The 12,910-nt window shown below is 42.7% G+C and overlaps 1 protein-coding gene across 1 annotated transcript; it reads right to left on the bottom strand.

The window, feature by feature from the left end:
- Window positions 1-3,213: 3,213 nt before the first annotated feature.
- Window positions 3,214-12,014, bottom strand: NOPCHAP1 (NOP protein chaperone 1). Its single transcript, XM_068971374.1, has 4 exons — window positions 11,895-12,014; window positions 9,689-9,775; window positions 6,794-6,930; window positions 3,214-4,689 (listed from the first exon to the last, which is right to left on the bottom strand). The coding sequence occupies exons 1-4, from the start codon at window positions 12,007-12,009 to the stop codon at window positions 4,450-4,452; spliced, it is 579 nt and encodes a 192-aa protein (XP_068827475.1). The 5' UTR covers window positions 12,010-12,014; the 3' UTR covers window positions 3,214-4,449.
- Between the last annotated feature and the right edge of the window lie 896 nt (window positions 12,015-12,910).

The raw sequence follows: 12,910 nt of genomic DNA, 5'->3' as shown, positions 1-12,910 counted from the left end.
TATTTTTCTTATAGCATAATACCTCACACCAAACACTGTTCTAAGCACGTGATAGGTATTAAGTCATTCATTTCTTATTAATACTAAAACCTCATAAGGGAGATACTATTATTCCCATTTTACAAATGGAAAAGCTAAGGTAAGTGGCTGGGCTGGGATCGATCCCACTTCAGAGCCTGTGCTTGTGGCTTTGTGGCTGGCAGACCCATAATGGCAGCGTGTGGCTGACCGAATTGAGAATGTGGCTCCACCACGTAAGTTGCACAGGGTCTTCTTAGTTGCAGCATGTGCAATCTAATTCCTGGACCAGGGATTGAACCCTGCACTGGAAGAACAGTCAGCCACTGGAACACCAGGAAGTCTCTCCACCACTTAACCTATTGGGAGGCTTTAAAATTTTTGCTTAGTGTCTCCTTGCCACTTTTTTCTTTAAATCTGTGAAGTAGGTATAAGAGTATCTCATAATTGGCTTTTTTTTTTAATAAAAAAGAAATTCATTGTCACAAAACTAGAAGTCCAGTGATAGCTTTGTCAAGTTATTTGATGCAGTAATTCAGTGATGTTTCTTGCTTCTTTGTGCTCTCCTTGGCATGCTGACTGTGGCTCCAGGTATGCCCACTAGGTCAGAGTGGCAAGAGCCATATCCAACCACAAGATATCCATGGTTCCAAAGAAGCCATTTTTTCATGTGCCTCCTTCTTAGGAATAAGAAATCCTTTTCTTTCCAGAAAGTCTACTAACAAGACTTGGCTTGTGCCTCTTTGTGAAGGTTGTCACATACCCATCCCCCAAACCAATCACTGCAAAGATTTTCCACAAACAAATGGTGGAGAAAGTGAAAGTGTTACTTATTCAGTCGTATCCAACTCTTTGTGACCCCATGGACAGTAGCCTGCCAGGTTCCTCTGCCCATGGAACTCTCCAGGCAAGAATACTGGCGTGGGTTGCCATTCCTTTCTCCAGGGGACCTTTCCGACCCAGGGATCGAACCCGGATCTCCCGCATTGCAGATTCTTTACTGTCTGAGCCACCAGGGAAGCCCATATGGTGGGGAGTCACCCACAAAGATGCCAACGTTAAACTCTGGGGAAAAGTCTACTAATCAGTTGGACAAAAGATAGTAGTAAACCTGTCTTTCTTCAGGACTGCTGACCACTGGTGTTTAAGATGTATTACTTTATTGGGATCAAGAGGAAAAAAAATTTTTTTTCATGAATATTTATTGTACCTTCTGAGTGAAAGGCACCATGCCAGGCACTGAGGAAAATACAAATGAAAGACTCAATCTCTTCTTGTCTTTTCTGCCATGGCAGTAGACTCAGGCACAGGAATACAAGCTACTTGGCAAGGCAGTTTTTTTTTTTTTTTTTTTTATAAATACCACATTTGATGCACAAAGTATTATGAGGATAGAGGAGATTCATTAAGAATATTTTTGCTTCTAAGACCATTAAACCTAATTACCCAGTTTACAACTGTCAAAGAGCCATAAAAAGATGACACACAGGTTAAAGAGAACATTTCAGCAGCCTTAGCAGGAACAAGACTGTTCAAACGGCAGCCGTCACCTTACACCTAAGAATCAGGCAGAGAATGCACAGGGTCAGACCAACCAAAGCATGACAGTGACTCAGTTTCCAAGAGACTGTACAGCAAGCTGCTTACAAACAAAACAGCTTTTTCATTAAGGTATAACATACATAAAGTACACAGATGTTAAATGTGTAACTCGATAAATTTTTCTATGTGTGAGAGTGGTGGTAACTCATAAAACACTCAGAATAGTGGCAGGCACACAAAAAGGTTAAGTACTAGTTAAGTACTAGCTGTTGTTTCATCTGCCACTTCAACAAGTGAAAAAACACCACCTTAGTTTTATTTGCATTTCTTTGAGAAATGGGACTGAACTTTTGGGACTGAATTTTTTCCCTGTGAATTATCTGCTCACATCTCACTACTGAGATTATTAGTCTTTTTTTTTACTAATTTGTAAGAGCCCATTTTATACTAATAACACTCATTCTTTGCCTTTTATTGCAAATATTTTCCCCAATTTGTTCCTTGACTTTAGTACACGGTATGAGCCTAGATTCTAACTTTGTTTAAAAACAGCCATCCCTGACACTGTGTATTAAATAATGGATCCAACTTACACTTACTTATTAGAAGGAAAAGTTATGACCAACCTAGATAGCATATTGAAAAGCAGAGACATTACTTTGCCAACAAAGGTCCGTCTAGTCAAGGCTGCGGTTTTTCCAGTGGTCATGTATGGATGTGAGAGTTGGACTGTGAAGAGAGCTGAGCGCCGAAGAATTGATGCGTTTGAACTGTGGTATTGGAGAAGACTCTTGAGAGTCCCTTGGGCTGCAAGGAGATCCAACCAGTCCATTCTAAAGGAGATCGGTCCTGGGTGTTCATTGGAAGGACTGATGCTAAAGCTGAAACTCCAATACTTTGGCTACCTCATGCAAAGAGTTGACTCATTGGAAAAGACTCTGATGCTGGGAGGGATTGGGGGCAGGAGGAGAAGGGGACGACAGAGGATGAGATGGCTGGATGGCATCACTGACTCGATGGACATGAGTTTGGGTGAACTCCAGGAGTTGGTGATGGACAGGGAGGCCAGGCGTGTTGCAATTCATGGGGTCACAAGGAGTCGGCCATGACTGAGCAACTGAATTGAACTGAACTGAAAAGGACAACCCTATCACATATTAGATTTTTTTTTTTCTCCAATGTCATAAGAATGTCCAGAGAACTGAATTTAGGTGACTTCTTTAACTGTATAGAATACTTAGTTGTATTGTAGCCATGTAAGGGTAGAAATATTAAAATTCTACATACTAGTATGTAATTCTACACTGACTAGTCTCTTTCACTGACCAGTCTACTTCTACTTAGGTGTGCATTTCTGGTGAACTTACACCTTCATATCCCCATGGATACCATGGCTTAAAATGCCCTGTACATCCCCATATACCTGTTGATTCATTTATCTACATCATTCAGTGCCTACTGTGTACCATGCACCATGCTAAGGAGTGAACCAGGCAAATGTAATTCTTCCCACAATGTGGCATAAATATTAGCTGGGAGAAGACATTATTTAAATATTAATTTATTTAAATACATGATTATACCAATAATTCCTCACAGCTGTGTTTGGTGCTACAAGGTACAACATAGTTATCTTTTCTAGCTGAGAAATCTGGTTTCCAGATCTGTTTACTCTGCACACTTTTAAGGCACAGCCAGGTTCCAATTTCCAATGGGAAATACCAGAAAGAACCTTGAGAATAATCTTCAGAGTATTCATAAGGATAAGGTTGAGGAGTAAGGAAAAAAAAACAGTTAAAAAAAAACCACCCTAAAACATTAGGGAACAAAGTTCCAGCAGCTCAATGCACTTGGAGACATTCCGTTAAATTCTCTAGTTTACATCCTGAGCAAAGCCAGTTCCATGGCCAATAAGAACCCAAACAAGTTTAATAAGGTCAAGAATAAGGCAGAAAGGAGACTCCAAAGTAGGATCATTTTGTCTTTTGAAAGGGAAAACCAATTACTATCTTTTTATGTATTGTGCCCTATTTTTCATGGGGTGTCCCTATTCTCTACAATGAACAGATTTCAACACTGGGCAACTGTGAGGAATAATTTCAATAGTTGAAACAAACAAAAACATTGCTTTATGAGAAAAAGAAAAAACAAAACCAAAAGAGTAAATTCCACATACAATTCAGAGAACTGAACTTAGATGACTTCCTTAACTATACAGTTGTATTATATTAGACAGCCATGGCAAGGGAGAAATATAAAAATTCTACATATTAGTATGTAATAAGAGGCTGCAGAGTCATCGACAGTGATTCAACCACAAAACACCAGTTTTCCAGCTCAAACTGGAAAGGATTTTTTTTTTTTTTTTTTAATGAAAGTAGATATGTCTGAGGGTGGCCAAATGTAAGTAATTATTTTCTTTGTAAAAAACTTCTTTAAAAGATTTCTCCCTCATTGACCCCCATTTTGATGGTAATAAATAAGTCTGACTTTATAACTTAAAAAATAAAAACCAACCTAGGTTGTTTTATCCAAGTGGATGATTTAAAGCAAAAACAAACAGGTGATATATATTTTTACCTTAAAATAAGTTTGAGATTTCTGAAGTCTATGCTATGAAGAAGGATGCCAACAAACTCACTCATTACCATACATAAAATTAAGCTTTCTAAACGCAATTTCTTTAGCATGAAATCAAATACAGTGTGCTCTTAGAGGATCCCCAAATGCTATCTCTTCCAGCTCTTTAAAAGCCAGCTTCTGTTTCTTCAAGAAACAAAGTATATTCAATATTGCAAAAAAGCACCGTAGGTATCTGAAATGCAAAACAACTAGTGACTAACACTCTTTTCCACAGAATTAGCAGGCATCTATCACCTGTTCCTCAGATCACTCACTTCCTTGTTTTTCTTTGTTTTCACTAGCAGGACTGTCCAGAACCTCTATCTTGCCTTTTCCGTCTTCTGAATGAGGAAGCTTAATATTATCTATGGTGACTTCACCTTCGGAAGAGGTGCTGTCATCTTCATCCTCAGACTCTGAACTTTCCTCTGAACTGTCTTGTGAATTCTCTTCCGAACTGTCCTCTTCTTTCGAATGAGACTGATTCATCTCAAACAAGGCCACGTCCTGAAAGAAAAAAAACACACCATGTGGGAGATTTATTTTGGGGAAGTTCCCTAAAAAGTTATAAAAACAACTTTGGGAATGACCAACACTTAGCACAAATACCGAAGCACAGAAGACAGGAAATGTTTTTAATACAATACTATTATTCTTTCAGTTGCCAGAGTCCAGCCTAAGGATTTACTTTTATTACAAGTCTAAAAAGTTCCTCACAACTGAATTCTATACAGCTGAATCTATTCAACAAAACTCACTCAACAAATATTAACAAATACCAACATTAACCGGGCACCACATTAGAATCTCAACAACAACAAAATCCTTGCTTTGGTGGAACTTATGTTTTTGAGCAGGAGTTGGCAAACCATGGCCTGCAGGGCAAACCCAGCCCCCCTACCTGTTTTCATGCAGCTTATGAACTAAGAATGCTTTTACATTTTGAGTGGCAGGAAAAAAGCAAAACAAAAGAATAGTATTTCATGAAATGCAAAAATTGTATGAAATTCAAATTTTGGATTCCATAAAATGTTTATAAAACGTGCCTACTCATTACGTATCATCTACAGCCGTCTTTGGGGCCTCACAGGTGGTGCTGGTGGTAAAGAACCTGCCTGCCAATGCAGGTGACATAAGAGATGTGGGTTCAGTCCCTCAGTTGGGAAGATCCAATGGAGGAGGGCATGGCAACCCACTTTAGTATTCTTGCCTGGAGAATCCCATGGACAGAGGAGCCTGGCAGGCTACAGTCCATGGGGTCGCAAAGAGTTGGACACAACTGAAGCAACTTAGCGAGCACACACACATACACACACAGCTGTCTTCACATGGAAATGGCAGAAATAGAGAGTCATAACAGAGACAGCGTGGTCCACAAAGCCTAACGTTATTTACTGTCTGGCCCCCTACATATAATGGCTGCTGACCTCTGTTCTAGTTAAGAAACAGGTTTTCTGGTGGTCCAGTGGGTCCATGCTTCCCAATGCAGGGGGCCCGAATTTGATCCCTGGTTGGGGAACTAAATCCCATGTGCTACAACTGAAAGCCTAAGGGCTGGTGCAGCCAAATAAATAAATGTATCTTTTTAAAAAGGCAATAAACAGTTACTCAGAAAGCACAGTGGAGGGGAGTGAAAAGTTTAAAAAGAAAAAAGAAGACAGAAAACCATCGAGGTGACGAGTGATGAAAGATGGAGGAATTTGGGGATGGGATTTTACAAAGAGGGAAGAGGCCCAGAGCAAGGAGACGGAGGCTGGAGTCCAATCAGTGAGGGTCCTTGGTGGGAGAGAAGGTCAATGGAGAGATGGAGGCAGGGATCACACTGGCCCATGAAGGACTCTGAATTAGAAATGAGACAGGAAGCCCCCTGGTTCCCAAACTGGGGGCCACATGCAACGTGTCAAGAACAAGCTCTGGGGGAAAAAAAGTGGAAGCAGAAAGTCTGGCTGGGAACTTCCTGGGATAACCCAGAGGAGAGACTGTCATCACCTAGAGTGAAGGTCATGGTGCCGAGCAGGAGTGGCTTGATTTGGGATGTACTCTAGATGCAGAGCTGCCATAACTGCTGATGGATCAGGTATATGATTATTAAAAACGGTGTCAGCTCTGTCCGGACACGAGTGTTATAAAGGGGATTTCAGTGCAGAAATAAGAGGAGCCCAAAGTGAGAGACAATTTTCACACCTGAGTTATATAATCAGTTTTCTGTTATACACACTGTTTATTTTTGCATTCTCAATGAATCAAGACTCATTACTTCTTTCCGGCCTTGAATGGGAAATTTTTAAAAAACTCAGGGCACTTAGTATATAAATGCTTCTAGATAACACGTGTGTTATTGGAGTTGAAAAAGCCTTTCTATGATTCTGAATAACTAAATTCCTAGACTTCACCCAGGGAAGCTTGCTGACTTATGAGGTTATTAGGATTAAATAACCTGGTCATTCAATCATCAAATGACTGAGTTACCTGTGCAGTACTGGAAACATGAGCTGACTTTGCAAGAAGGAAAATAACACTTGGAATCAAAATTTAAAAGTTCTCTTTCTTTTTCAAGTGATGAAACATATTGTTTATTTTATACTATGAAATGAAAACAAGGCACAATTACCATTTGAATAACTTGTCCAAGAGTCTCATCAGTATTTTCAGTATTGAAATGACCAGGTGGTGCAGCTGCCATTTCTTTTCTTAGCTTTTCGTTTGCCTGAGCCATCTGTGGGAGAAAGGTCCGTACTTGGTCCAATACTAAGGAGCGAAAATATCATTTATCAATATTTATGTCAGTCTTTGGCCAAACTTTTAAAATCCAGAATTTCTGTAAAAACACTTCTCAATTTGACTGGAATAATAACAACACTTTAATAAAAAGCATTCAAATTCCTTCTATTTTAAAACTTTCCATTCTCTTCTGAATTCTTAAAACAGTGGGCTTCCCTGGTGGCTCAGACAGTAAAGAATCTGCCTGCAATGCAGGAGACCCAGGTTCGATCCCTGGGTCAGGAAGATCTCCTGGAGAAGGGAATGGTTACCCACGACAGTATTCTTGTCTGGGGAATTCCTCTGTTCGTGGAACAGTATGACTGTACAATTCACCAATTATTTCTCAATGTTTTCTGGTTTTCATATATGCTCAGAACTGAAAATTCCTAGAAGAATGGCATTCAACAGACAGTAAATGAATAAGTAGGCAGTAGGACTTAACAGTTTAATGCATGAGACTCCAAGGCTTTGGGGTCAGACTGATGAGGCTCTTCAGAGAACCCCAGTTCCACGTCTTACTATCTGAGTTACCTGGGGCAGGTTAATGAAGCTGCTGCTGCTGCTGCTAAGTCACTTCAGTCGTGTCCGACTCTGTGCAACCCCATAGACGGCAGCCCACCAGGCTCCCCCGTCCCTGGGATTCTCCAGGCAAGAACACTAAAGTGGGTTGCCATTTCCTTCTCCAATGCATGAAAGTGAAAAGTGAAAGTGAAGTCGCTCAGTCGTGTCCGACTCTTAGCGACCCCTTGGACTACAGCCCACCAGGCTCCTCTGTCCGTGGGATTTTCCAGGCAGGAGTACTGGAGTGGGGTGCCACTGCCTTCTCCGGGTTAATAAAGCAATGGATATTGGTGAAGCCCCACATCTGTTTCCCTTTCTTCTGATAATGATGACTTTTCTGAAGCTCTGTCACTCTTAGTCACTCTTGTCCCTACCCAGTTCATGCCTATGTATTCCACAACCTTGGCCACTGTGATTTGGTCTCGTGACACTGTGATCTGGCAAGCCAATTAGGGATCACCCTGGGACTCTGTTGTGGACTGTTGAGAAAGATGTCCATTCTTTCAGAGTCAATGACAAGATGAGCTGCCGAATGTAAACCTAGAGCTGCTGATAAACCGGCCCACCTACCACCCATCATCAGGGAAGAGCTGGTTCTAGATAAAGTCAACACCTAGGAAAGAAGAACTAAGAACTATAGAGTGGCAGATCCCAGATGACGCTGAGCACCTGGATGCAGATGTACCTGAAATCACTGGGGGTATTTTTCCCCAAAAAATGAGCCAACATCACTTGGCTAAAGGCAACTGGAGCTGGGTTTCATTCATGTGCAACCACAGAAATCTAATACATTTAATTTAACCAATCAAAACCTCAGTTTACTCATCTGTAAAACGGGTAGTAACGATCAGGTACTGTGCTAAGCACAGGGGAGACAAAAAACAGGGATATGTCATTTATTGAGTTAGCTCTCAAGAGAGGCCCAGCATATAACCACGCACGTCATGAGCTCTCAGAACTTAAGTCACTGACAGCCATGCAACAGTGGACTGAAATGTTCAGAGCATGGAGGAAGAAAATGGAGGTGAGGATCAAGAAATGGCCTTGAATTGTGAATTCCAGGTGGTATACCCAACCTGCAAAAGAATTTGGCAATCTTTTCTCTATTGAAAAATACACTCTGGGGACTTCCCTTGGGGTCCAGTGGTTGAGACACCATGCTTTCAATGCAGGGGGGTGACAGTTCCACCCCTGGTTGGGGAACTAAGATCCCACATGATGGGTGGCATGGCAAAAATACTAAAAAATAAAAATTCTTAAAATTCCACTGAGATATGTACCCTCCAAAAATATAAACCTATGTCCACACAAAAACTTATATTTGAATAGGGAGCCACCATGCAATCATTTCAGCTGTTGCACATTTAGTGCATATTATGGTTAACTTCCCCTCGACTACTCACGGTTTTGTAGTTTACAGACATGATAACCTCATGTATCATTTACACCACTTTTACTAATTCTTGTCTTTTGTTTTTTTTAAACATTAAGAGGGAATTACACAGATGCTAAGTATTACATGATGCTATCTGAACAAAGTCTGACCCACCTATATTTAGAGTATGCGGTGCAGCAATAGCACAGAGTAATTAATAAAAAGAACTGGCCCTGTTATGAGTAACATTTACCATTTAAGTTACTGTGTCCAATTTAATCAAATCTGGTGGTGTTTTCCCACATCTGTGTGTCAAAGTTGGGAGTCAGTAACCTCTGGAAAAATTTCCCATGGAGTTTAACAATAATTGGTTTTGAATTCCAAAAATTCATCCCACAAGTTTTTCTGGGCAAGGTTACCCTCTTAAGTGTTAGTCACTCTGTCGTGTCTGACTCTTTGTGACCCCAAGGACTGTAGCCTGCCAGGCTCTTCCGTCCATGAGAGTCTCCAGGCAAGAATACTGGAGTGGGTTGCCACTCCTGTCTCCAGGGGATCTTCCCAACCCAGGAATCAAACCAGAGTCTCCTGCATGGTTTAAGCCCCACCCTCTTACAGCAGGGGAATAATACAAGAAATTTTATCCCTGTGCACTGAATTCACGATATAATTTCCAAGTAAGACTTGCTAGAATGGACTCTGACAACAAAAGCAGACACTGCCCCAACAAATAAGTGATTAATTAGGCAGAATTTCACATCAGAGAGGGTTCTTGAGAGAGAGAAAGAGAAGAGAGGGAAGGGTACTTACAGGGACTCCTCTCTATCCGAACTGTTTGAAGAGTAGAATTCTTTTGGGAATTAGGCTTGGAGTTGATGAGCAACCTGTCCCATACACCTGAAAACACACACACACACTTCCTTTATTAAGGCACAAAGAAACAGGAGCCCAAGAGCAGACTTTCTGAGACCACCCTCCATCCTCAAGTCTTGACTGTTCCTTCCTCACTTTCTAACACATTAAAAAAAAAAAAAAGAGCCCTCCAAGTTTCATTACAACATTTTAGTTCTTTCTGCAGATCTCCCCCCTTTAAACCTGTCTCTTACATCTCTGCCTCACCAATGTCAGGTAATAAATGCCCACTAAACTGCACCTTTCTGGGCCAGAAATCTACCAGCAACAAATGTAGGTCGTCAATGACAGAATGCAGGAAGCAGTACAGAGTACATAAGGGTTAAGTAAAGCCAGAAATGGTTTACCAGTTGCATTATACTGGGCAAATCACCTACACTTCTTGAGTATTAATTTCTTCATTTATAAAACATCTCTGCCTGGTAAGTTCCCTTTCAGTCAAGATGTCTGATGTAGACAAACAGCCCTTTAAAGAGAACCCCTTTAGCCTTTTCACAGCTCCTCAAATCAACCCAACTCTCCAGCCTATCAGAGCACAGAGAACAGGACTTACCTTTCAAAACCCAAGGCTTTATGCACCCTGGTTCCCACACCTGGAAAATCTCTTCACTCTGGTATAAAAATCCTGTTCACCCCCAAAGCAGCAGCTCAACACTCCTAGCGTACTATCAATAGCTTATACCTAATAACTGGATTAGTGAAAAGAGCATGGACTCTGGGGCCACACTGATTGGATTCAAATCCCAGTTTTGCCACTTTCCAGCCACATGATCTCCAACAAGTTACTCATCTGTGTGATACACCAGGTCTCAGGATCCTCTTCTATACAACTGCCCTAACAGAACCAACTCCACATAGGGAAGTTGTGAGGATTAAATTTAGCGAATTAATTCCTGGGGCAGAGTAGGCACTAAGAAGCTTCAGCTATTATTATAATGTCTTCGGATGCTCTCGATTCTCACAGAATCTTTTTTCAAGTTAACATTTAATGAGGATATGCCCACGACATTACACTCATTCTTCTTCTCAGAAAACAAACAAACAAAAAAACATTATAGGTACTACTACTTCCATTTTCCAAATGTAAAAACTGAAGCACTGGGGATGTAAACAACTCTCCTACTATGGTGCTGAAGACTCTTGAGAGTCCCTTGGACTGCAAGGAGATCAAACCAGTCAATCCTAAAAGAAATCAACACTGAAATATTCATTGGAAGGACTGACGTTGAAGTTGAAGCTCTAATATTTTGGCCACCTGATGTGAAGAGCCCGACTCACTGGAAAAGACTCTGATGCTGGGAAAGACTTAGGGCAGGAGAAGAGGGCGACAGAGGATGAGATGGTTGGATAGCATCATCGACTCAACGGACATGAGTTTCAGGAAACTCTGGGAGATAGTGAAGGACAGGGAAGCCTGGAGTGCTGCAGTCCATGGGGTCGCAAAGCATCGGACATTAGCCACAAAAAAGTTCCACAGCTGGTTCGGCTCTTCCTTGAGCCAGCCATCTGTTCTAACAGCATCTCCCACTCGAATGAACTTTATTATCCAACACCGGCCCCCTCCAAAAAGAGTTCGACAGCTAATTACTCGTGGGGTTGGGATTCGAACCCTAGTTTGTTTGTTTGTTTGTTTTTAGCTCTCTATTATGATGTCTAAAAATCTATGAGGGTTTCCTGGACGCGTCTCCCTCTACCAGAGCAGCTCACTAAGGGAGCGCACTAAGGGTGGCTCTGTGAACATCTGCAGAGAGAGGGTGTTCAATCCATAATACTCACCTGCTCCCCTTAAGCCAACTGCTGGAACCCAGACCTGACTCTAAGGTCCCCTTGGGAGGGGGAGGGGGGCAAGGGAAGGTCGTGCTGCGGCGCTCAGCACTGGGCACTCAGCACTGTGCCTAAAGCATGAAAACACAAACCACCCTCGGGCTCGAGGCCGGATGCCCATACCTAGGCCGGCCAGTCCCCCAACCCCGCAGCCGGGGGCATGTCCGGGTCCCTCGGCGGTGCAGGGGCTACGCAGGTAGCCCCTGACCCGCGGCTCCAGCAGCGCCGCCCCCAGCTGCACGTGCGCGCCCCACGCCGCTGCCGCCCACCCGTCCGTCACCTCCGCGGCCGCCGCTCCCTGCCATCAGCAACTCCTTGGAGACCGAGACCCCGGAGCCATCCCGGGAGGACGACGAACAGCTTGGGCCGGACTGGGATTCGCCGCGGACCTCCATGCTGCTCGCTGGCCTTCTCAGCGGCCTCTTCAAGCCCGGATGCAGGAAAAAGGCTGGGGTAGGAGGCGGGGCCAGGACTGCGATTGGAGGAAACTCGTAGGAGCGGGGCGAAGGGCAGGGCGAGGGAGGCCCGCGGCGAGGGCGGCACCTAGCGGAGTGAGGAGGCCATTCCTATCCGGAGAAAGGGTAGGTGGAGGCTCTAGAGATCTGTGATTGGATCAAAGAGTTAGCAAGGCTGGATTTAAAAGTGAAGAGCGCACCATGGGGGCTGCCCTCCTCTTCAAACCTCTGTGACATAGAACACACTTTGACTGTCCAGTGGTTAAGACTTGGACTTTCAGTTCAGGGGGTATAGGTTGGATTCCCGGTCTGGGAGCAAAGATCCCACATGTCTCCCAGCCACAAAAACAAAAATATAAAACAGAAGCAATATTAAAATAATTTCAATAAATACTTTAAAAATGATCCACATCAAAGAGAAATCTTAAATTAAAAAAAATCCCATATACTCCAGGCAAGAGTACTGGAGTGGGGTGCCATAAAGACTCCAATTTCTCCACATCCTCGTCAATGTTTATTTGCTTTTTCTTTCTTTCTTTTTTTTTTAAATAGTGGCTGTCCATGCTAGTTGGGTTCTTCCCTCGTGGCTCAGATGGTAAAGCATCTGCCTGCAATGCGAGAGCCCTGGGTTCAATCCCTGGGTTGGGAAGATCCCCTGGAGAAGGAAGTGGCAACCCATTCCAGTATTCTTGTCTGGAAAATCCCTTGGACAGAGGAGCTAGTAGGCTACAGTCCATGGGGTCACAAAGAGTTGGAAACGACTAAGCGACTTCACTTTCTTTCTTTCTTTCTTTTTCTTTCTTTCTAGTTGGTGTGAGGTGATAACTCACTGTAGTTTAGA

Source organism: Capricornis sumatraensis, chromosome 4 (genome assembly GCF_032405125.1).
Source record: "Capricornis sumatraensis isolate serow.1 chromosome 4, serow.2, whole genome shotgun sequence".
NCBI lineage: Eukaryota > Metazoa > Chordata > Mammalia > Artiodactyla > Bovidae > Capricornis > Capricornis sumatraensis.
Note: the sequence above shows the minus strand (reverse complement) of the source record. Positions and strands in the feature narration are given on the sequence as shown.

Bases quoted from the DNA above. Each gene is read 5' to 3' on its own strand.
- NOPCHAP1 (XM_068971374.1), bottom strand. From the start codon at position 12,009: ATGGAGGTCCGCGGCGAATCCCAGTCCGGCCCAAGCTGTTCGTCGTCC. The intron at 6,931-9,688 runs GTAAGTACCCTT...TTCGCTCCTTAG, and splicing joins TCGGATAGAGAGGAGTCCCT to TATTGGACCAAGTACGGACC. The intron at 4,690-6,793 runs GTAATTGTGCCT...TTTTTCTTTCAG, and splicing joins TTGGACAAGTTATTCAAATG to GACGTGGCCTTGTTTGAGAT.